At 35.9% G+C, this 26,439-nt stretch overlaps 1 protein-coding gene and 1 pseudogene across 2 annotated transcripts; one reads left to right on the forward strand and one right to left on the reverse strand.

The window, feature by feature from the left end:
• Positions 1 to 23,432, forward strand: LOC125657658 (uncharacterized). 2 transcript variants are annotated; one of them, XM_048888381.2, is made up of 5 exons: positions 1 to 19; positions 15,352 to 15,592; positions 19,463 to 19,540; positions 22,767 to 23,003; positions 23,146 to 23,432. In XM_048888381.2, exons 2-5 carry the CDS (start codon positions 15,364 to 15,366, stop codon positions 23,388 to 23,390), a joined length of 789 nt encoding a protein of 262 aa, XP_048744338.2. In that variant the 5' UTR covers positions 1 to 19; positions 15,352 to 15,363; the 3' UTR covers positions 23,391 to 23,432. The 2 variants fall into 2 exon arrangements, with proteins under 2 accessions (XP_048744338.2, XP_056006011.1); XM_056150036.1 differs by lacking the exon at positions 1 to 19 and adding an exon at positions 13,647 to 13,710.
• Positions 10,957 to 12,086, reverse strand: LOC125660307 (uncharacterized; annotated as a pseudogene).
• Positions 23,433 to 26,439: the final 3,007 nt, after the last annotated feature.

Consider the following 26,439-nt stretch of genomic DNA (forward strand, 5'->3'; position numbering starts at 1 on the left):
GGCATCATATCTTAATCAGGTAAGTTACTGTAATATCATTTTTGAAATTGTGATGAATTTTGTAGATTACATAAAGCATCCTAATTTGTGATATGATGACATCCTAATTATGTTTAATAAAATATAGAGGTACATTGTATATTTAAGCAATGGAGATTTAAAAAAAAATCTGTAATTCTTGATCACTTTCCAAGTTATTGTTTTTTATCCCACGGAACTGTTCGGCAGCTTTTGTTATGATAAAAAAAAATTGTGCAGGTTATCTTTTTTCTGCTTTCGTTGGTTTTTGTTCAGTGCTAATTGTAAAGGTAATTGTCCCCCTAAAATAGGAAAATTAACAGCCATTTTGGCAGTTGGATGAAATTTGAATTAAATCGTGAATTCAATATCACGGTGTCGTTCAATAATCATTAATGTAGGAGGTGTTTCCGGGGAAAAAACAACGAAATAAAAAGGTTGTTCGTTCTGGAAAAATGCCCCTTTCGTCGTTCATTAACCATTGATGAAGGAGTTGTTTTTTTTTTTTTTCAAAAAAAAAAAAAAAAAAGGAAAACAAAATAAAAAAGGATGTCCGTTCAGGAAAAATACCCCTTTCTTTGTTGTGCATACATGTAAGAGTTAAACAGTAGGTATCCTCCTTTTGAGATCAGTGTTATCATTTAATTTCATATACAAATAGAGTCGTATTCTCCCGTCCAAAAGCATCGTCAACAATCACTTATGTCCAAAAGATATTTTCAAACAAACTCTGATTCCTTCACATGTTTTAGAAGATTAATCGTACACTTCAAGTAGAATAGGTCTATTACGCATACCACTCACGCATCTCCATTGCCATCAGCAACTATAACGCATTCCTTAGTAATTATTTGAATATAAAGATATTGTGACTTAATAACAAAACGGTGACATTTAAAACTTTCAACTGGGGCTATTCCTCCGAATTTGCAAAAACAGATTTTTACAAAAACGTTCCTTACTTTTTTCTTTATTTGTTGATGTCATAGAGCTTACATAGATAAAAAGTGCATATAGGGTTCAAAGTCAATTCTAAACCTTCTGACGAATAGTTAAATAGTATGTACCATTCATATTGAATACTTTTAATACCATTTTCTTCTTAATGAACAGTGATTTAACTTTCAAATTGTCAGAAGTCTAATACATGTCATGCGGAATTAATATTTTAATCATCATATCTCAAATTGATCCTCGAAAACTTCCTAACCAATAAAATACAATATTAAACTTGAAAACATCAAAACCGTCTTCAATTTCAAAGGGTTTTCGTGTGATATTATGTAGAAATTCAATATAGAATTGAAAGTTTTATTATATTCTTTCACGCTCGAATCGTACATTTTACTACACAATTGTCAACATTAACGTGTTGTGAATATATGAATACTCTTAGGCACCTGATATCACTTCTGGTATGTCCAGGGACCTGTATTTACCCTGATCTAAACATTGTATTCTCTTTAGGAGCTATAGAATTGATCACTCTTCGTTATCTTCACCTTTCCATCAATGTCTTTCATTCGTTAAAGAAAGAATAAAATGACGCGATACATTTACTTCAAGTGACCTGCATTATCATGCATGCTTGATGGAGTTCTTGTCTTTGTTTTTTTTTTTTTTTTTTTTTTTTTTTTTTTTCTTTTTACAAACGAGGTTTTATAAAAGAAATCACGTTACTAATTCATACTCGAGGTATTGTCACATGTGCATGTTCAGACTTATTGGTGTAGATATACACTGTTTTGAGAGAATACGGATATTCTTATTTACTTATCATAAATCAAATATTTCTAGAGTTCTTGATCCAGAAAGTACAGCAGTGACGAATGTATTTACGACCAGTCAATTAATTAGTTTGTTTTATGAATAGTATTTTGGGTGTTTGCTTTAGACAATTGTGCTTCTGTTACAAACAGACGGTTTCGATCGCCGGCGCTAAGTTCGTGAAACACCTGTATAGAGATTCCGGATTCGAATCTCGGTCTGATGAGTTGAATTGTCTCCATTTTATTTTACAGTACACTGCAATAGTACACAGTTTTCACAGGACATCATTAAATGGCTGTACTAAATTTAACGTCAATGTGCCAAACTTTATATGAAGAACTCGATATATAATTACTTTGCCTAGCCCCATCATGCTGACAAATTATGTTTGGGTTCCAGCTGACAAAGCTTGTATCAACTTTGTCTTTGTAAGGCTCATTATTGCAACTGTATTTTAAACATTCCAATGCATTAATCCCACATTTCTCAAACCTACTGATACTCCTACCTATATCTTAAGATATTGGCATTCTTCAAAATCATACTTATGTTTTAAACACATTTAATATCCTAGTCAGTGGGATTGATGGATATAAGCTGCCATACATGTACCTATATTGGATTCCTAAACTTCATAAAACCCTTACAAACATAGATACATATATATTATTACTAGAGTAACTTAATCCAAAGAGTCTGATCACGTCGAGTTGACAGGCACAGATCAGATCACACGAGACGCGAGACGTTTAGTTTAATCTGATGATCCGCGCCTGTCAACGAGACGTGATTCAACTCTTGGGAGCAAGTTACCGTAGCAATGATAAATTCATTATATACCCCTTATATATTTTTAAAGCCACATTTATAAGATAATAAATAAAATCCGAATTATCTTAAACACAGATATGCAGAAAATTATATTTTGTGCACGCAGTTTTGTTTGTGACGCGGTCGATATTTCCCACAAAAAACGTTGCGTTGATGCATTGTGACAGCATCAGTTTCAGAGGATACTGATACGGAATCAGAAAACCACAGTGTGGTGATTCGGAAAATCGGATCACACTCTGTTAAATCCACAGTATCAAAACATAAAAAAGAAAGAAAAGAAAAGAAACATTGATGGGCATATAATAAATTGCTGGATCTAATAATGTTATTCTTGCTTCTCACGAAAATATTGATAGCTGTGAAGGAGGAACGTATTGTGCCACGACATATGCCAATAGTGGTGTAAATCAAATATGGATCCTAATATGGTTTAAAGAAGTAAATCTGAAATTTCCTCAAATCAAGAGAATCAAAGTCTGACTTTTCATTCGTCTCTATGGATGACAGGCTAAAATTTTGACATCATAGAATATTTCCTTTTAAAAAATGGAAATCTGAAATATTCAAATCATGTGATCATTCATTCAAAAAATTACTTTGTTAAATACCACTCACTCTGTTAGGTTAGCGTGGTGTGAGAGGCATCGTCGTCTGAATAACAGAGATATGGCTGAAGTTCTGTTCACGGACAAGTTAATATTTCATCATGACAGCAATAACGGTTGTGTTCGGTCTTACCACCGTGCTGGAGAACGTTACCTTGACGCTTGCGTTATTTAGCGCTACCAATTCGGCAGAGGGAGCGTTATGGTCTGAGTGGGGTTAAAACACATAGAAGGACCCCTTTGTGGAGGACAATATCACTGGTGTAAGCTACCGTGACGAGATTGTACGTCAGTACGTCATTCCATTTATTCACAACAACCAGCATTACGTCATTCTGCTTATAGACAATGCAAAACCACACGTGCTATCTACAGCAAGAAAATGTAAATATGCTACCATGATTTGTCACCGGATTTACCGCCTATAGAATGTCAAGAGTCAACCCCCCTTGCTACGGTGGACGCTTTGCGTCGTTCTTTATTGCGGATATGGAAGAACATTTCCAGGGCATTTCTGTATAGCTTTATTTGTTCAATAGGTTGTAGGTGTGAAGAATGCATCGGTGCAAATGGTGGCCACACACGCTATTAAACTTGTGTATTATTTTTTTGCAACCTACTTATTTTCAGTAGCTGTTCGTAACAACCATAATGGACATAACCTGTGTCTTATCTCACTGATTCATAATATTTAACTACGAATCAGTGAAATCAGACAATTTTTTAAAACGTGGATAAATTAGTGTTCTGTGGTAATGACACGTGTAGTTAAGCTTTCTGAAACATGAAAAAATGTAAAAAGAGACACCATAGATTGGGAACAAATATTTATTCGTGGTTCGAATTTCCTCCATTGTTTACATATAGGTTATAGTGCAATATCCTTGACCCAGGCGCCTATGGAATATCCCCTCAGTACCCCTTGCTTGTCGTAAGAGGCGACTAAGTCATTCGAATGAGACTGGAAAAACTGAGGTCCCGTGTCACAGCAGTTGTGGCACAATAAAGATCCATCTCTTCTCAAAAGTTTAAGCACCGAGCATAGGCTTAAATTTTGCGGTCCTTCTCCGGCAATGGTGACATTTCCATATGAGTAAAAGATTCTCGAGAGGGATTTTAAACAATATTCAATCACTCAATAAACTTTATTACGAGAAGTGAATGGTATTTCACCAAAAATAACATTAGTGACATGAAAATGATTTATTTTTTATTTTTATGTAGATATGCATTTAGTATTATAGATCCAAAGTAAACAAAAATGATAAATGACGTACATTTTGTAATGCATGATCTCTTGACGGACATAGCCTTAAAAACTTAGACATAGAAATGGTAATACCGTTGTATTAGATTGTACATACATTTGTTAATCTAATTATTTGTGAAAAATATTGTAGCAATAAACAAATCCCAACTTCATCTAAAAACTCTCTCTTTTTTACACCATGTTGATATTATGTTTTAAAGTAAATATTCTTATCACAAAGCACAAGTTTGCATTATGCCACACTTGGATATTGCTACCGACATATTTTTTTTTTTTTTTGCATGAAAAAAAAAATCCTCTGTTACTCTCATTATTGGTAACCAAAATTGAAGAGCATCATGTAAAAATCATTGCTATGATATTTAAAAGTATATCCACTTTTATCTCCAAAATTTAACATTTTAACCACCCCTTTGCCATGTACTGCAAAAATATCCACTCAAGGTTTGTGACATTTTGTTATCCTCTAAATCCAAGAACAATTTGTACATCTTCCCTATAGTTTCAATCTATTATGGAGAACAATCTACACCTATGTGTAGCGATAGTAGATGAGCGAATCATAGGATCTAATTTTAATTACGAGTACATGTAATTGTTATGGATATATATTTGTTCCGAAAAAAATTACAGTCTGTCCAAGCTATTTTTTATTTCAACTATCCTGGATCTCGAGCAAAAAATTCAAACTTTAAAAAAGTCAAAATTTGAGTGAAATCTCAGACTGAAGTCCGAGTCTCTACTTTTTAAAAGTTTATTTCGAGAAATCCAGGGCAGTTTATTTTGAATCCAGAGAAAGTTAAGTAGCAGTCTATAGTGTCAAATGTAACAAAAAGAAACATAGGTGTACCATCGAGAGCCAAATTTGTGTCATCAGCATATTGGGATATAGTTGTTCCTTACCATTCACTATTATACCTTTGATATATGTGCATTCTGTTTTACAAGAATAGCTAATATTTCTCCACAGAGGACAAATCCACAAAGAGCAATAGGATCACCTTTTTTACCACCTCTCTGTATATCATATTGTTCTGATAGGAAACCATTTTGTAATACAGATGATATTATAGTTCTATTTCATTTTTTATTCAAGTATTTACATAATTTCCAAATCCAAAATAATTAAATACATTAAAAATAAAAATCCAAGATACGAAGTTAAAAGCCTTTCCAAAATTTATGAGCACAAGTAATACTGTTGTATTGCTTGATTCTGTGAACGACATGAAGTCATGCACAGACCCAGTGTTTTCTCCTATGTACCGACCCTTTATAAAACCAGACCGAGTTTCCAATACCACATAATCTATGATAGGTAATATTCTATAACTGAGAGACCCCGATATAAGTTTATAAAGCACATCTAAAAGAGTAATTGGACGACAGGTTTTCGGATATTGTCTGGGTTTTTCACCTTTCGGAAACACGTAATAACTCCCAGTCTTTGCGAGATGGGAAGCTCCTTTTTCTTGAAAATATTATTAAAACCCGATACAATGTGGGTCTTGAGGTATTTCCAAATACCTTCTAAAATTATACAGTGAAGACATCACTTCCTGGTGATGAGCTATTTTTAAAGATATATTTTTTCCGAACTATATATACCATATAGCGGTTTTTTATCCGCGGGGTGACAAATTTGGCTTCTTTTAGCGGTTAGATAGCTTTCCGCCAAGATTTTACTTGCCAAATATACACCCAATTGCTACTTCGGTATTTGCAAGAGTTTCATGATATATTCCAAATTTATATCCGAAGATTTGAATCCTTACATGAGTAAGGAGTTTCATACAAGACTCTGCCATGATAAAGAATATCCTAATAGTCATATATAGCCTGATTTGTTTTCTCTTTCTACCCTTTTGATAGTTTTGTTTAAAAAGATACGATATTCTAAAAAATATATTTACTGTGTCCCTCTTCTACCATTTAGCCAGTGGTCTGATAATATGTAATTTCTTTTTTGTATTGCTTATAGGAGTTATAAGATTGGTCACTGTTCGTTATCTTCACCTTACATTTTCAAGATCAAGTTTTTAGCTCTAAAGTTTTGAATTAATGTTACGGTCTACTTATATGATTTCAATCTCTTTCAGTTGGGAGTTTTCAAGTTTGTCTCTTTCCACTCTAAAGGAGAGTGTGAAATTGTAGTAATTTGAATTTCCATGAGAATGAAAAAAATATTATCATGGTTGTTGTCTATAGTGTCAGTATGAGATACTGATTTTGTAATTTAGATATAGTTTGTTTGACCTTAGATAGATTCATACATAGTATTCATCTATCAGTAGATTGTTATTGAATTTCCAGAGTCCTGTTGTTGAATGACATGATATGTAAGCTAGATAGAAAACTTCTTTACCTTGTATTTTCTTATGGCCGTATATAAACGAGTTTGTGTTAAGATTTTGTTTTCTCCAAGTATACTTTTATGGTCAGGATACACACCTGTAGTAATCAAGAAGTTGTAAATCATTCATCAACTCGAGAACCTTTTTTTTTTCTAGATTTAGGGTAAATAACATTGTGATAATTAATTTTGTGTGTCTAATATTGGATTTAAACAAATATCACCAAATGGTGCAAAAGTATAATTATTAATGCTCAAAAGAATGTCTGACCTTTTCATAAAAACCAGGATTATCAGTATTTGGACCATATATATTTATAATAGCTACTTGGATATTTTCAATAGTAATATCAATGGTTAAAAGATCTCCCTCGTCTACCTTATACTCCCACTGTGAATTTGAAATTCAATATCATTTTTTAAAAAGAAGCATACACTTAAAGGCTTTGCCTTGTAAGAATTAAATCGCCTGGTGGACTGTTAGTCCCCGAGGGTCTCTACAGCCCAGTAGCTAAGTACTTCGTTACTAGCTTGAAAGTACGGATGTATATTTAATTGCTGTTATAAAATTTAGAAATTCATTTTAAAAATTAAGGATTATCTCCCTCATGCATAGCTCTTATCCTTGGACGAATTTGGCTCCACTTTTTTGGCACGCTGTTTAGGCTATATTTAGCTCTAAAACTTCATAGTTATTTCGGATTTCAACTATTTCAGTTAAGCATCACTGAAGAGACATTATTTGTCGAAATGCGCATCTGGTGTATCAAAATTGGTACTGTATAAGTTTTACATTATGACCCCTGGGTCGATGCCTCTGCTAGTGGACTGTTAGTCCCCGAGGGTCTCTACAGCCCAGTAGCTAAGTACTTTGTTACTAGCTTGAAAGTACGGATGTATATTTAATTGCTGTTATAAAATTTAGAAATTCATTTCAAAATTAAGGATTATCTCCCTCATGCATAGCTCTTATCCTTGGACGAATTTGGCTCCACTTTTTTGGCACGCTGTTTTTTGGCTATATTTAGCTCTAAAACTTCTTAGTTATTTCGGATTTCAAACATTTCGGTTGAGCATCACTGAAGAGACATTATGTAATATTGGTGCTCTGGCAGAGTTCCATATAATGATGGAACAACAACATAACATAACACCGGTATTGTGTGAAATATTGTCATTTATTAGATGACAATTAACAAATATTATCATTCTATATAATGATAACAAAAACAGCTAAGGGGAGATCTAGACAATACTGACAGCACAAGTTGCTTCTATAAAAATCCCTGAATATGATAAAGTGATCTCCCCTGTTACACAAGTAAAATTAGTAGACACATCAATATGGAAAAGCTACCATACACCACCATAAATAATGTTGGGAACTAACTCAAATGTATGTAAAGAAGCCTAAAGGCTTGTGACATGGCACCTAACTGTAAGTTATGTACATAAGATTCAGGAGTGAGGAATAATTCATACAGCAGTTGACTTCTGACCTGTGTGCTGAGATTTTCAGGAAGGAGACTAGAATATACACAGCAGTTAACTTCTGACCTGTGTTTTGGTTGAATTGCAAGAGGGACTAGAAAATACACAGCAGTTAACTCCTGACCTGTGTTACTCAATTACTATTGACTAGAAAAAGAAAAAAAACCCACAACAGTTGACTTCTGACCTGTGAGTTTTATTATTCTGCAACAAGGAACTAGAGGTGATATAGCATTAGATATGTGTCAAACATTAGTATATGGCGCATCTGACTTGACAATATTGAGAAGGCTAGCTATATTAAATATGGGGATAAGTGAATTCAAATTGTAAAGCTTGGCAAACGTATATATCTACGAACAGCATCAGATTTCCATCTGCCCATCTTCTGAATACAGTTTTCAGAATACCATAAATGTGCTGCATGTGTAGCTGCCCCTATTCTGAAAATATGGCCTTTATATAGAGCTGGGTTCAGGCCAATTAAGCGGATTGTGTTCTGCAAGTTTTTGGTTGCAAATGTTTGTAGGTAAAGATACAGTGACTTAACTGGGCACATTTCCTGGTTGCTTGAAGCTCTAAGATTTATTTGGAAAAGGTCATGTGTTTTATTTGTTTTGAAGTTTCTTAACACTATCATTACTGCAGTAGGAACTTTATGTTGAAATTCGAATGTAACGTCATCCCTCTGAATTACTTTGTGTTGTTCACCTTTTGATTTGATAACAAGTTCCCCCAAACGCAAGAATGCATTGAATGCCAAAAGGAAAATGGACTTGAGTAAGATCCTGGAACATAAATTCTGTACTGAACAATCAACGCCTTTCATTAATTTTGACATTATTGACGCAGTAATTGGTAACCTGGAATATTTGCTCGGTGCAGAATGATGACACCCTTGCAGAATTTTCCGGACTAAAATTGCCTCGGCGGGATTTGGGAGAGACAACACTTTGTGCACATAGCTAATTGCCGATACATGTGAAGATATACTACTGGGAGAGTAACCTGTTGAAAAAAGTTGTGCTATGAAATTCGACAAAACTGTAACCGTAATTGGGAGGGAATTGATTTTAGGAAATTCTAGAGCAAACAAGTCCCATGATCTTTTGTATGAGGCCTTTGTAGAATTGGATAAAGCGACTGCTAGGAGTTGGCGTGCTTGTGGGTTCAGATTTTCAAGAACGCCTGGGAAATGTGTGTTGGTTGTTGATTTAACCATGGCATGAACTTGAAGGCTGCCTGAAATTGGAATCGAGATAATCGATCAGCTGCAACATTGAGTTTGTCCGGTATGTGTTTGGCCCTGAAATGTATGTTCCATTTGAGGGTTGCCAACAGCAGGCGGCGTACCAATTTCATAAGGATTTTTTCTCTGGAGGTTTGCTTATTAATAACTTGAACTACCACCAAGTTGCCAGACATAAAAAGTACCCTTTTATTTTTCATTTCATTGCCCCATATTTCAATAGCCAGCACTATTGGGAAAAGTTCCTTAATTGCAATTTGATATTCCTTCATATTGTCTTGCCAATGGGATACAAACCAATGGGACCCTAAAATGGCAGCAAACCCCATGGACCCAGCAGCATCGGTATACAATGTGAGGTGATCGGAGGAAAACCATTTTTGTGACAAGAAAACTGATTTCTCATTGAAGGTGGACAGAAATGTGAGCCATGTTTCCATATCAGCTTTTGTTTCATGGGGAAGTTCAATCAAGTCATTGTGATTTTTTACACCTCAGGTCAAATCAATTAAACGCCTGAAGAAAGTACGTTCAGGAACAATAACAGAGCAACCAAAGTTCAATAACCCAATTAATGCTTGAAGATCACGTAAATTTGTATGATTTTTCCTTGCATGTCTAAGAGTTTTTGTTCGACCTTCCTAACTTTGTCCAGGAGAAGACGTGCTTCCATTTTTATTGAGTCTATCTCAATGCCATAAATAGTTATGGTTGTGGTGGGGGTTCAATCTTCTTACACAAGTAGAGGAAATTTGCTAGATCATTTTTACAATTAGGTGAATCAGTTGGGCCAATGAAGAAAAAATCATCTAGGATGTTGGACATACCCCCTGCACTATACCTCGACTGCATAACCCACTGTAATGCTACACTTAACTGTTCAAAAATCTGACATGAACTGCTTGCCCCCATTGGTAAGCATTTGTCAAAGTAAAAGTTTCCATTCCAGGAAAAGCCTAATAAGTGATAGTCAGATGGATTGACAGGGATTATTCTAAAAGCATCTTCTATATCAGTTTTTGCCATCAAACAGTACTTGCCATATTTTTGAACTAGCTGAATAATCCAGTCAATGGTGTCATAATGTACAACCGAGTTTTTTCTGGGTACGTTAACATTGACCGAATTTTCTTTTGGGAAAGATAGATCATGGATAATTCTGAATTTTCCTGGTTCAGACTTTGGTACCACTCCTAGAGGGGATGAAACAAAAGGGTCAAATGGTGGGCATGAGAAAGGACCTGCTATACGGTTGAGTTCTAGACTCTTCTTGGTGTGATTTTCTATAATATCGTTATGTAGTAATGCTGCATTGTGGTTTTTTTGACAATGGGGCTATTAGAGTTGTAGCACAACCCAGGGAAAGCCCATATGTAAATCCGTCTACCAAATAGGCCTTCAGCTCTATATCATACCCCTCTAACTCTTTATTTAGCATATTTGGGTTTACTGGGGTTGGCAGCTCTGTTCTCTGGGAGTCTTTGAGATGCAGAGGTACATTTATATTTGGGGTGCTGGCCCCTACATGACTGACAGGTGTGGGAGAACTGGCATGGGGTGTTTTTGCATTTTTCTCCTTGGTTGAATGCGAAGCAAAAACGGACTCTTCCCGCTTGCTTGTTACGAAAGGGCTGCCCAGAATGATTGGGTTTTAGGGACAGCGCAATACATTTTCCTCTTATTTCTTCCACTGGTTTTTGCCATGCAAGGTCCACTGATTCCTTTAATTTTCTAAAGGACTCATCATAGGTCCTCCATGCTGCATCACCATAGAGCCTATGCATTTCTCTAAAGAGGCTCATGTATTCTAACAGGTGGGGCCTCTGATGAGTCCTTTTGAATTCTGATGCTCGTGAAAATCAAGAAGGCATCAGTCCATTGATTGATTGACATGGGTTTTTTTGCCTTCTTTGTATGCTGTACATTAATAACCCCCGGAGAAATGGACAGCGTAAGAGGGTCTTCTTCCTGATGAGACAGCAGTATTCTCAGATCCAAGAATTCATTAGCCCAAAGACTGCCGCTATACCACCTTGACTATCTATCCCATGAGGAATATCCCAGTTTCAAGCTATCTAAAGTCACCCGTCGTGGACATAAAAAAATTCTTGATAATACGACAAAAGTTATACACAAGAATTAAGTTTTTATCATGGAGTGGGTCAAGTCTCCACACTTTTATTTACAAAACATATTACACCCGAATATGTACCAACATATTTTACTTAGTTCACAATGGAGACTTGACCCACTTCATATGAAAATCTGCTTGGGAAAGTCAAATGTATTGTTATTTTGTGCGTTTTTCGCGTATAGGTGAATTTAAATAGGATTTTTGCAATGTTCCTTTGAAATGGACACATCCAAAAACCATTTTTGGAAACTATGGATTGATTGTTTCAACTAGAATGCAAACTTTTCTTTTTGCTGGAGAGTTTCAATTTTAACTTTGATATTTGTCTCTGTGTAGGTTCTCGGCTCGATAAAGCCACCCATCGTCTTTTTGAGTTCTCTACTTTCGGATTGCAATTGCAACATATTGATATAAATTGATCGATTCGTGCTACATTTACTGAGATTTAACACAAATGGATTTCGAGTACTTAAACATTTTAGTATTTTTTATTAGAGATGTTTCTGAACATTAATCGAATATGAAGATAAACATGAATATGAGATGATAATGAAACTAATGCATCCCGATCCCGATTGGAAAGAAAATTTACAACATGACCATTGAATAAAGTAAGGTGGAAATAGTTGATTCATATTGCGACCGCCACTTAATATACCTGGAGACCGCCACTTAATCTAACTGGCAATCTTCACTTATTATCTGCCACTGTCTGGAGGCCGCCACCTGATTTATCTGACAATCACCACTTAATTTGTCTGGCGGCCACCAATATGATTTAACTGGCGGCTGCCATTTTATTTATGTGGCGTTCGTCTGTCTGTCTGTCTGTCTGTCTGTCTGTCTGTCTGTCTGTCTGTCTGTCTCTCTCTCTCTCTCTCTCTCTCTATCTCTCTCTCTCTCTCTCTCTCTCTCTCTCTCTCTCTCTCTCTCTTTCTCTCTCTCTCTCTCTCTCTCTCTCTCTCTCTCTCTATCTCTCTCTCATAATAATAATATTAATAGTGACAACTCAGCAGAACGAAGTAAATTAATTTTGAAATATGCAGTTGCCATCAATATAAATTTGTCAACACAAGTTACTTAATCATTCATAAAATAATTTGCAAACAGCGGAAAATGTACAGTTAACATGTTATTACAATATTCAAAACATACCGGGGGTCTGCATTTAGTGGGTCAGGGAATACCATGGTTTTATATGTGGAAAAAATTGAATTGATTCTAATGTTATACTTTACTAATAGAATTAAATATTGGTGAGATAGAAAATATGTTAAACACTGCATAGATATCCGGGAGGGGTTCACCCCTGCACCCGACCCACCGTTTTTGAAATTCGATAATGATGACATGCATGTTTGACACTTAATCAATTAAACAAAAAGTATACTATCACTGTATAGCCATATATTTTCTAAAATGCGATTTCTACAGTACTGAAAGTTGTTTAAAACCAGTAAGTATTTGAACTCACCTTTAACATTCATTCATTCTTTTGTGTGGCATTCCTCGGTATTCAGGACGAGAATGCCATGTTCATATACATTCAGTTGTGTAACAATGGAGTTAGTGGAAGAACGGAGAAAGTGTGTTCGATTTCCCAAACAAGAAGTTTTAACCCTCTCTCTCTCTCTCTCTCTCTCTCTCTCTCTCTCTCTCTCTCTCTCTCCGCAGACACGTCCTGTTTCTCTCTCCACACACACATCCTATTCTATATCTTCATGTTCTTGTGCAGATGACTGGAAAAGGCACGAGTTGTACCACTTTTTAGATCAGGGGATGAATGTCTAGTTAATAATTATCGGCCTGTATCCATTTTACCCTGTGTTAGCAAAATTTTAGAAAGCCATGTTTTTAATTTATTTTATGAGTATGTGTCAGTAAATTCTCTAATTACAGATTGTCAGTCTGGTTTTAGGCCAAAACACTCATGTGAAAGTACTTTTATTTCTCTACTAGATAGATGGCTTAAAAATATTGATGAAGGTAAACTTACTGGTGTACTTTTTATAGATTTACGGAAAGCATTTGGCACTGTCAATCACAAGGTTTTATTACACAAACTCAAGTCATTTAGCATATGCAATGATACTTTTGAATGGTTTAAATCATATCTAACAAATCGTACACAGAGAGTTATTTGGAAAGGCAATTTATCGGATGAAAAAAAATGTAACCATTGGAGTTCCGCAAGGCTCTATTTTAGGCCCATTGTTTTTTATCCTGTATATTAATGACTGTCCACAAGCACTGAAACATTCTCATGTAAATATGTATGCAGATGATACTTCACAAGATGTAACAGATAAGTCAGTGGAAAATATTGAGTCAAAGATGTGTGAAGATCTTTAGCGCAGTATAATGTGGATTAAGGAAAATAAATTAAGCTTAAACCTGTCTAAAACTCAATGTATGCTTATTGGATCGGCACAAAAATTATCAAAGTATCGAAAATTAAATTTAGTGATAAATAACCATGTCATAGAATGTGTTCAGGAGTCAAAATTACTTGGTATTATTATTGATGAAACTTTGTCCTCGAAAATTCATATAGAATCACTTATGAAAAAGATTTCCAAGAGAAATGGCCATTTAAGAAGACTAAGATATTTTATGTCAAACGATGCGCTGCTGAAGATTTTTAATACTATGATTTTTCAAGAAATGCTGAAAATGTGAATAAGCTTTTTATATTGCAAAAACGAGCTGCAAGTAAAATTCTTAACATCAGAAATTTTGAAACGCCATCTAATGTCATGTTTACAGAACTTAACTGGTTGCCTCTATCAGATTACTTTGTCTATAGAAAAGTCATTTTAGTGTATAAAGTTTTACATGGTTCAATGCCAGATTATTTAAATGTTTTTAAATATATATCAAACGTCAGTCAGAGGTAAACTAGAAATTCTTATTCAAATATATTGTATATACCCAGGGCAAAAACAGAATATTATAGAAGATCTTTCAGCATTTCAGGGAGCACAGTGTGGAATGCCTTGAGTCAAAATATAAGAAACTCAACAAATGTTGCGTGTTTTAAGAGAAATTATCTTAGAGATTATCACCATACTTTTTAAGCTTCATTTTGTTCCTATTTATCTTACATTCATAATTATTTCTTAAGTTTATATGTATTCTACTTCTTTTAATCTGTGTTTATTTTACTAATATCTGTCTGTATGTATGTTATATGCAGGACCATATTGAAAACTAGCGTTATCGCTAAATATGTAATCCTGGATAAATAAAGGCTATATTATTATTAGTAGTAGTATCCTCTCTCTCTCACATAGACACTTCGCACACATCCTCTCTCTCACATACACACATTCTCTCTCTCTCTCTCTCTCTCTCTCTCTCTCTCTCTCTCTCTCTCTCTCTCTCTCTCTCATCCCTTCTCTCTCGCACACACAAACACATTCCCTCTTTCACACACTTCTCTCTCTCTCATCATCTCTCTCACCACGCAGATACCCCCTCTCATAAAACACACACACACAAACATCATCTCTCTCAAACACCACACGCACATCCTCTCCTCCACACACCACGCACACATGGATATAAAACGTGGAAGGTGATGATGATGATAGTAATTGTACTTATATGTATTTCCTTCATTGCTAGATTACATCTACAATGATACCTTTACTAACCTTCCTGCTGATGGTCCATATTTCACAAGCTAATAAAGAAACCGGAAGCTGCAAAGACATCTTACATGGCTTCCTGTCTGGACAATTGTCGTCAGCTCTCGGAGATTATCAGGTTGGAGCTCTGAAGCAGCAGTTTGAAAGTTTCAAAAATACCATGGAACGATCTATGAATACATTCAAAGAACAATTGAAAGCTGATTTTGAAAGAAAAGGTATATCAACATACATGGATGACTTTGAATTTTTGCACACCTTCTATTTTTGCATCTCTTTCCACTAGATTTCTAAGTGATAAGAAAAACATACTTTATTAAAGCATTTGAAGAAGAAAGCAATTCATTTTGTTAAGACAAAAAGTAGAATATAAATTCGCCATGCAATTGAAATAAAACAGGAACATTTTGTGTGTAGAATGACACTTGTGACGTAGACAAGATTGTAGACATTCTATTTTTAGAACGATGTTTCTCAGTTCAAGATAAAATGGCGCAACCTTCTTGATCCGAGTCGTAGAAAGAAAACGTCTGAAATCTTTATTGTGGTATAAATAGACTATAAAGAACTAGAGCCACAGAGTATTACAATTGGCCCTTTCACCAAAATAAATGATAACTTTCACAGTTGATGCTCTAAGATTTATAGGTTATAGAACAATTTATTTTATAGCAATATTTTTTTCTAGTTTTCGTGTTACAGTCGTTTAAACTTTGTGTTGTTTTTCAGCATGAATACTACATGTATATAGCATCATGATCTTGACGTTATGATAATCATATTGTAATACACAAAAAATGGACGCATATGTTACTATATATTTTTGGGGCTTATTCTGGTTGTAAATCACAATTGTTAAAATACTAGGAACTTGCATATTTTCTATCATGATGTTTAAATTTGTGATAGTTTGCCCCCTCCCTACATAACACTTTACAATTTCCCGCCCGCTGTATTGGGCATAATTGAGAAATCGTAATCAAAAATTAAAATTCCACAGCAAATAGTATTGTTTTACCATATACCTACCATCTATCCTTCTGTGTTTAGTAAACCAGAAGTGATAAAAGAATTAGCTAGGCTACATGAGGAATATGTTTTGCTGACAAGCTTGTAACAACATTGTTTTTTGTATGTAAGGCTCATTATTACAACTATATTTTAAACGAACTTGGCATTAATTCCACTTTTGGTAACAATACTTATACTCTAACTTCCCTTTCAAAAGATGAATTTCTTGAAAACCATACTTCAGTTTTAGACACATTTAATATCCCAGTTAATGGACAGAATGAATATGAGTTACCATACCTATACTGGATTCCTAAAGTACATGAATACCCGTAGAAACAAGGATACATTGCTGGATCCAGTAAGTGCTCTAACAAGCCCCTATCTTTTCTCCTCACGAAAGTATTAACAGCTGTGAAGGAGACATTTCAATTTAACTTACTGTGCGACTACATATGCCGGAAGTGGTGTTAATCAAATGTAGATTCTAAAACATTCTGGAGAAATTTTAGTAAACTTGAAATCGCAAAACTTTTTCCAAATCAATAGCATCAAAACCTATGACTTTTCAACACTTTACACGACCATTCTTCACGATAAATTAGAGACAAAACGTTTTGACATCACAGACAGTTGCTTCTTCAACAAAAATGGAAAACGGAAATATTAATAGCTGGACCTATTTTGTCTGTAAAACTTCGCTATAATGGGCTTCGTTTTACTATTTTCCTCTACTAAATGTCATTGAAACGTCCACTGAACTGAATCATCAATCAATTTAATATCATTTTACAACAATGACAGTGATCATTAAAGATTGAAATTTATTTTTATGTTCATTCTGTTGTTTTATTTTTGATTATTTTTTCCTTTGTCGGAAAGGCCCTACAATATAGCAACCACCACCCATTTTTTTTAAATTACCCAAAACAATAAAAATCAGGTGCAATTACCAATTTTGAGTATGCTGATTTCACATCTGGATTCCTCTTACTCCAATTTCTTATAGAAAATGAGGTATAGTGTCTTAAACACCCCTACTGTCAGGTTGCCAAAACGGAAAATGTTTCATTTCGCATCAAAAAGTGACCCAACTTTATTTCTTGAAACACCATTATCCAAAACAATAAAAAGCAGGTGTAATTACCAATTTTGAGTATGCTGAATCCAAATCTGAATTCCTTTTACTCCACATCCTTACAGAAAATGAGGTATAGTGTCTTAAACACCCCTACCGTCAGGTTGTCAAAAATTGAAAATGTTCCATTTCACATTTAAAAGTGACCTGAAAGTTATTTTTTGAAATAAGGCATACAACATAAAAGGAAAACAATTAATACTAAATTGTTCCATGAACATTCTTAGTTGTTTTGAAAAGAATATATCTCATCTCTGGACTTCACAGATACAGGAAAGGAAGAGGAATACGGAGCGGATCAACGATCTTAAATTTAATTAGATTGGACCATAGCCTAATGGACTGATGAACAGGAGCAAAAGTTAAACTAATAGGAAAACTGATTTATTAAACATAAGCAAGTCTTTTCGGAGAACTTCTGGTAGAGCTATCGGGGGGGGGGGGGGGGGGGGCTGAGTTGCATCATTATCAGAATTTACCGAAACAGTGGACTCTCTGGCCAGTCTGGGGGCTGAGCTAGTTGCATCAGAACTGACAGAAGCAGAACTCTCTGGCCAGTCGGGGGCTGAGTGGTATCAGAATCTGTGTGAGAATGAATAGTTGAAATGTTTATTATTTATTTTTATTTTTTCAAAATTCAGAAATTTAAAAACTGCATGATCAGATTTTTTTTGTAACACTAATAATTAATGTCCCTTTATTGCGATGACTCTTCAAGTACAAACCATGATATGAAAAAAATGAAATGAAATGATAGATAAATAAATAAATAAGATATTTGTTAGTTACTTTATTACTTTACCTCTGGTGTGTCCAGGGGTCCGTGTTTGCCCAACTATCTACTTTGTATTGCTTATAGGAGTTATGAGATTGATCACTGTTCGTTATCTTCACCTTTTATTTATCTGTAAGTAAGTCACTAATTAAGTGTAACTAGTGGCAGTGCAACTTGCAAGTGAAAAGTGCATCATCTGTAGCTTATGACCCCTTTTGCCTTGTCTTGTAATTAATATTGTTGAAAATTTGGCAAATAGCATTTTTAACCCCCCAGCCATACTCCACTTTTCTTTAAACACTAAAAATCCAGCTAATTCAGTAAGGAAGAAATGTCACTAACATATTTCGAATTTCCTCTAGACTATATCAAATTAAATACCGCACTGCTATCAGTCACAGATTGACACTGTTAGGGGTATGGGGACCAGGTCTGTGAGTGTGATGGAAAAGATTCTGATGAAAATAAAGATTCACTCATCATTCAAAAATGTATAAACATTGTATTATTGTATACCACCGGTATGTTGTGTTTACGTTAATAATGGGAGTTATCTTTCCTTGGATATCTAAATCAATCATATACTATATGAACACGGGCAATTATCGTCCATGTTTGACCTCAGTATAATTTATTCATGCATAAAATGTATTTATATGTTACTCTTTGTTGCGTATTTCACCGTTAAGTAAATGTTTACATCTACTCGCTCTGCTTACTCGCTTCAATCTCAAAGGGATTTTCTGGAATGTGCCTAATCACGGAAGGTACGCTAAATATAGATATTTTAGATCCGAACGATCAACTTCGCATCATTCGTAGGCTCTAGGTTTATCCATACTAGCCCGTAAAAAATAGGGTGGAACCTCGTACCACTTTTCCTGTAGAAATAAAAATAGAACATGACGCGCCACCTAGCGAGCGTGGTTGTTGCTACTACAAAGTGCACTTGACGGATAGAAATATTTGTTTTGTCTCTAGAAAAAGGAGAGGTATCATTTAAAGCATGGGTAAATGTTCAATTCTCTTTGGTGAAACATGATTTCGAAATTTTCATAGTCTCGTAAAATGATTTCCAATAATGAGAATCCATCAAACGTCCATTGAACTCAATCCTTGTATTATATTGTCCTTTAATGAGTATATTGTCTTTGTATGATACAGGAAGAATAAACAAAAGCGTCGTCTATACAAGATGGGGAAAGAAGACATGTCCCTCGAATGCTGAGCTGGTTCTCTCTGGTGAGTGTAGAAGAACTGGATACATTGTCAGAATAAGTTAAAAGGATAAAAGAAATATTAAAATCTCGCATTAGACACATTTAAACAAAAGTACCTACCATCTATCCTTCTGTGTTTAGTAAACCAGAAGCGATAAAAGAATTAGATAGGTTATATGAGGAATATATTTTGGTTCCAGCTGACAAAGCTTGTAACAACATTGTTTTGTATGTAAGGCTCATTATTACAACTATATTTTAAACGAACTTCCACTTTTGGTGACAATATTAATACTCCAACTTCCCTTTCAAAAGATGAATTTCTTGAAAACCATACTTCAGTTTTAGACACATTTAATATCCCAGTTAATGGATATAATGAATATGAGTTACCATACCTATGTTGGATTCCTAAAGTACATGAATACCCGTAGAAACAAGGATACATTGCTGGATCCAGTAAGTGCTCTAACAAGCCCCTATCTTTTCTCCTCACGAAAGTATTAACAGCTGTGAAGGAGACATTTCAATTTATCTTACTGTGCGACTACATATGCCGGAAGTGGTGTTAATCAAATGTGGATTCTAAAACATTCTAAAGATATTTTAGTAAACTTGAAATCGCAAAACTTTTTCCAAATCAATAGCATCAAAACCTATGACTTTTCAACACTTTACACGACCATTCTTCACGATAAATTAAAGACTAAACTTTTTGACATCACAGACAGTTGCTTCTTCAACAAATATGGAAAACGGAAATATTCATATCTAGTGATCAGTCATCCAAAAACTTACTTTATTAAACACCAATCTGATTCCATGCACAAGTACGCTGAAGTTGAAATAAAAGATATGCTAGAGGTCTTCATTAACAATATATTCATGGTTTTTGGTAATCAGGTCTTCCAACAGTGTGGGGGCCTCCGTGGCCGAGTGGTTAGAGCATCGCGCTCAAAATCATACGGCCTCTCACCTCTGTCGGCTCTGGTTCAAATCCCGCTCGCGCCGGTAAGTGAGAAAGTTTCCCAGTTTACTTTCGGAAGATCAGTGGTTTCTTCCCAGGTACATTGTATCTGGGTTCTCTATTCCACCAATAAAAACTGGGCGCCACCAGATAACTGAAAAATTCTTGAGTGTGGCGGAAAACATCAATCAATCAATCCAACAGTGTGTTGGAATTCCCATGGTCACGGATTGTACTCCTTTGTTAGCCGACCTGCTTCTATATTCATATGAAGCAGAATTTATTCAGAAACGTCTACGTGAGAGAAAAAAATGTCTTTCTGTAGCCTTCAATTCGACATTAAGATATATTGACGACGTTTTGTCTATCAACAATAATAACTTTTATTCACTGTGCGACTACATATGCCAGAAGTGGTGTTAATTAAATGTGGATTCTAAAAAATTCTAAAGAACTTTTAGTAAACTTGAAATTGCAGAATTTTTCCCGAATCAATAACATTAAAACCTATGACTTTTCGACATTATACACGCCCATTCCTCACGATAAATTACAGACTAGGCTTTTTGGCATCATAGACAGTTGCTTCTTCAACAAAAACGGAAAACAGAAATATTCATATCTAGTGATCAGTCATTCAAAAACATACTTTGTTAAACACCACTCTGATTACACGCACAAGTACTCTGAAGTTGAAATAAAAGATATACTAGAGTTCCTCATTGACAATATCTTTGGTGATCAGGTCTTCCAACAGTCTGTTGGAATTCCTATGGGCACGAATTGTGCTCCTTTCTTAGCTGACCTGTTTCTATATTCATATGAAGCAGAATTTATTCAAAACCTTCTACGCGAGAAGAAAAAATCTCTTGTTGTGGCCTTCAATTCGACATTTAGATATATCGACGACGTTTTGTCTATTAACAATAATAGCTTTCATTCATATGTCGATTTGATATATCCCTGTGAGCTCGAAATAAAGGACACCACAGAGTCGTCCACTTCTGCTTCATACTTAGATATTTTATTGAAAGTAGACATTAACGGCAGACTGATAACTCAACTGTGTGACAGACGGGATGATTTCGGCTTCCCCATCGTCAACTTCCCATATCTATGTAGCAATATTCCATTATCACCTGCATATGGTGTTTATATATCTCAACTGATTCGATATGCAAGAGTTTGTTCTGCGTGTAGTCAGTTTTTAAATCGAGGCAATCTACTGACAACCAAGTTAATGGTACAGGTGTTTCAACAGTCTCGATTGAAATCAGCATTTCGCTAATTCTATGTTCGTTATAACGATCTAGTTCGTCAATACAACCTTGCATTGGGTCAAATGCTGTCTGACGTGTTTCATATCGATTGTTAAGCCGTTCTTGGCACGCTGATTTTGACTGCGGATAACTCCGTTTACCTGATCGAGATATAGGGCTCACGGTGGGTGTAACCGGTCAACAAGGGATGTTTACTCCTTCTAGGCACCTGATCCCACCTCTGGTGTGTTCAGGAATCCGTGTTTGCCCAACTATCTATTTTGTATTGCTTATAGGAGTTATGAGATTGATCACTGTTAGTTATCTTCACTTTGCATTCATATGTCGATTCGATATATCCCTGTTAGCTCGAAATAAGACACCACAGAGTCGTCCACTTCTGCTTCATACTTAGATATTTTATTGAAAGTAGACATTAACGGAAAACTGATAACTCAACTGAATGAAAAACGGGATGATTTCAGCTTCTCCACCGCCAACTTTCCATATTTATGTAGCAATATTCCATCATCACCTGCAAATTGTGTTTACATCTTTCAACTGATTCGATACGCAAGAGCTTGTAATGTTTGTGGTCAGTTTTTAAATCAAGGCAATCTACTGACAACCAAGTTGATGGTACTGGGTTTCAACAGTCTCGATTAAAGTCAGCATTTCGTTAATTATATGGTCGTTATAACGATCTAGTTGGTCAATACAACCCATCATTGGGTCAAATGCTGTCTGACGTGTTTCATACCGACCGTTAGGTCGTTCATGGCACACTGATTTTGACTATGGATGATTCTGTTGACATGTACCTGATCAGGATATAGGGCTCTCGGCAGGTGTGACCGGTCGACAGGGGATGCTTACTCCTAGACAACTGATCTCAACTCTGGTGTGTCCAGGGGTCCGTGATGATCACTATTCGTTATCGTCACTTTTCATATTGACAAGAAGAAATGATATATTTTGTAATATAACAATGCTCAAATGTGAAACTTAATTTCCTTTGACAGGATTTACAGCTGGGTCACATTATACTCACTCGGGAGCAGCTGTTGAACCCCTATGTCTACCAAGAGATCCAGAATGGGGCCAGTACAAAGATGGAACTGACGGAGCTAAAGCTTATGTATTTGGAGCAGAATACGAAACTAGCGATTCTCTGAGTAGCTTGCGCAAACTCCATCAACATGATGTACCTTGTGCTGTCTGCCTGGTCCATAATAGATCCGTTTTAAAAGTAATCCCAGGTACGCTTAAATCTTTACATGTTTTTGAATATTTAATATATCATAATGTGATAAACTTAATGTATTTATACACATATATTAAAGATATCATGTATGAAAAGAATAGTTTCCATAATATATGTGTATTTTCTCATTACTTTAGCAAGGAAAACTTGTTACAAAGGTTGGAAATTGGAATATGATGGATATCTAATGGCGGGGTATCATGGTTATGCTGCTGCCACAACGTACACGTGTGTGGATAGGAACCCTGATACTATAACTGGAGGTCATTCTAATCACAATGGTTATCTCTTCTATTCCGTGGAAGCAATATGTGGCTCGTTGAAATGTCCACCATACGTAAACGGACGGGAACTTGTATGTGCTGTCTGTTCAAAGGCATGACGATAGCCATAAAGTGTAAAATTGAATAAAATATATACTTTCAAACAATTGTTGTTGAACCTTAAATGTAATGCTTTTATCTTGATTTCTAGATCATGTACTTATATTCGAGAAATGAGATATTCGGGTTTTGTTAAAAATCGTTTCATTGCATAGCTCATTATTCGTTTGATTAGCAGTGACTTGACATGCATCAAACAATATTTAAGTATATATATATATGGGAATGGAGATCGCTAATTGTAAGTCACATTTGAAAATCTTTATTGCAAAAAGTTATGGTTTAGGTACAAAGATTGAACAAATGATAATGTGTACAAACATAGTCACTTTTGTATGTTGACGATTGTAAATGGCTAATATACATTTCCCCTTGGAGAAAATGTTAAAAATTTTGTCTAAACATCAGAAGTATCAGCAGTTGTTAAATCTCACAAAATGAAGTTCTTCTCATCATGAAAAATAGTTTGTTCACCCAAAACAACTTTTAATTAATATGCACATGCATACACACAGAGATAAAATGCGAAATAGCACTCTGGTTTTTAACACATTTACCATCGTAATACTCTTTTATAGATATTGTTTTTGTAGCTCAGACATTCATCCTATCGGCAACCATAATTATCCCCTCACGCAATTAGTTGCAGAGGGGATATAACATCGCCGCTGTACTTTTGTTTGTGTTGGTTGTCCGTTACAGCTTGTGGGCAAAAATTTAAAAAGAACCTTCGCACTAAGGATTATCAAAATTCGCATACTTCTGTGGCATTGTAAGAGGACGAAACCTAATTATTTTCAGGTAAATTGGTGAAACCTTTCTTAAGATATCGAAATATCGCGTCATTGCAACAATTAACACTGGAATTTTATCACTGTTCGTTATCTTCACCTTTCATGTACGAGTTAACAGTACAGACTTCCGGATAAAGTGAAACTAGAATTAGAATAGTAACAGAATGGGGAGGGAAGATTAAACATTGAACTATACTACTCAAAATTTGATAAGGATCACTAGGTTATATGTGTGTAATTTACCGCTAACATAACAAAAGGCATAAATTTGACTCAGAAACGTGTTTACTTAGGTTATGAATGAAAATTCATGAACGGCATGAACTTTTATCAATACGGAATGCTTAAAATCTGATAACAACACCAAAAAGCATTTCATTACAAAAAGTTAACAGCAAACCAGAGAAAGAATTACACAGTTTTTGGGGATAGTCCATCATTACACTTAGTCGATGAAGTGTCAATACCGGGTATGGCCTCCCCTTGTATCAATGACGGCTTGACAACGTCGAGCCATGCTGTCTTTAAGCACCCGGATGTTTCCAATGGGAAGGTTGTTCCACTCTTCGACGAGGGCGTTTCCGAGCTCTGCCAAAGTCGTGGATTGTGCTCTACGGCGTGAAAGGGCAACCTGCAGCATGCTCCATACATGCTCAATCGGGTTCAAGTCCGGCGAGCGCGCTGGCCAGTCCATACGGACAATTGTCTCCTGCTGAAGGTACTGCTCCACCACCCTGGCGCGATGAGGACGGGCCTTATCATCCATCAGGATGAACTCAGGGCCAACAGCACCAGCGTAGGGTCTGACGTAAACATCGAAGATCTCATCCCGGTACCGCATCTCCGTCATTGTCCCTCTCTCCAGGACATGAAGATCTGTTCTTCCATCCCTGCTGATTCCACCACAGACGATGATGGAACCACCACCATAACGGTCATTTTTACCGATGATGGCATCATGGAAACGTTCACGTTGCCGTCGCCACACTAGGTGCCTCCTGTCTGTAAAGTCCAAACAATACCTGGTCTCATCGGTGAACAGAACTTGAACCCAATCGTTCTGTGTCCAAGTGACATGATCTTCAGCCCAGTCCAATCCCTCCCGCCGGTGTCGAACAGTCAGAGGGACTCGAACACATGCCCTTCCCGAGTTGAGACCTGCATTGTGAAGCCTATTCCGTATCGTCTGAGTGGACACATTCACCCCCGAGGCGTACAGGAGGTCGTTACGTAGGCTGGTTGCTGTCCAGAAGGGATGGCATCGTGCCTGAAGAGCCACAAAATGGTTTTGGCGTTGGGTTGTCGACCTCTGACGACCACCCCCATGTCGGTGTGCTGCTGTACCAAAAGTTTGCTGTCGGTTCCAGGCCCTGTTTACAACGCTCTGGCTGACGTTTAGTGCATTTGCAACGTCACGTTGTGAATAGCCAGCGTCAAGCATTCCAATACATCTGCCCAGTTGTTCTGTCGTCAGGCGACACCTTACACGTTGAGGAGGCATTGTGTTGATAAACGTAGCGTAAAAACTCAAGTGAGTTTGAAATTTTAGAAAAAATCAGACACCGATGCCTGAGTGAAACTCGTGCAATGGTAGCAAAAGCAAAAACTGTGATGAGAAACGCATTTCCCATAGCATGAAATGCACTAGCAAGTTTGTTGAAGACGTTTTTGATTTCACTTGGACACAATATTGCCAGTTATGCAGTTATTAATTTTTTCAAACAGAAAAATATCTATGATCCTTATCAAATTTGAGTAGTATATTATGAATTCCGGTATATCAACAGAGTGTACGAATTCAGGTAAGATGATGGGCTAACTTTGTGTTTGTATGTTGCCATGATATTGAAATATAGCGTGAACAAATCTTTAGATGCTGTGTATGAATTAATAAAAGTATTATTCGTCAGTAAGCTTTGAGTACATTCCAAAAATTTGATCAACACATTTTGAACATCGTGCTTTCATTAACACTCGTGTCTGCGAGGATTTGGGAGTACGTAATTCTTGAAAGCAAAACAAAAAGGGCTTCAGCAATCTCTCATCACCGGAATTTTATCGCCTCGTTTCATTAGGAAAAATAATGTTGTTTCCGTGGGAATCGTGAGATTTGATGCTTTATGCATGAAAGGTGAAGATAACGAACAGTGTTCAATCTCGTAACTCGTACAAGCAATACAAATAGATCGCTTGGCAAACACGGATCCCTGGACACACCAGAGGTGGGATCAGGTGCCTAGGAGGAGTAGGCATG

This window comes from Ostrea edulis, chromosome 9, assembly GCF_947568905.1.
Source record: "Ostrea edulis chromosome 9, xbOstEdul1.1, whole genome shotgun sequence".
Taxonomy (NCBI): domain Eukaryota; kingdom Metazoa; phylum Mollusca; class Bivalvia; order Ostreida; family Ostreidae; genus Ostrea; species Ostrea edulis.

Bases quoted from the DNA above. Each gene is read 5' to 3' on its own strand.
- LOC125657658 (XM_056150036.1), top strand. The intron at 19,541-22,766 runs GTGAGTGTAGAA...TTCCTTTGACAG, and splicing joins TGCTGAGCTGGTTCTCTCTG to GATTTACAGCTGGGTCACAT. The intron at 23,004-23,145 runs GTACGCTTAAAT...TCATTACTTTAG, and splicing joins CGTTTTAAAAGTAATCCCAG to CAAGGAAAACTTGTTACAAA.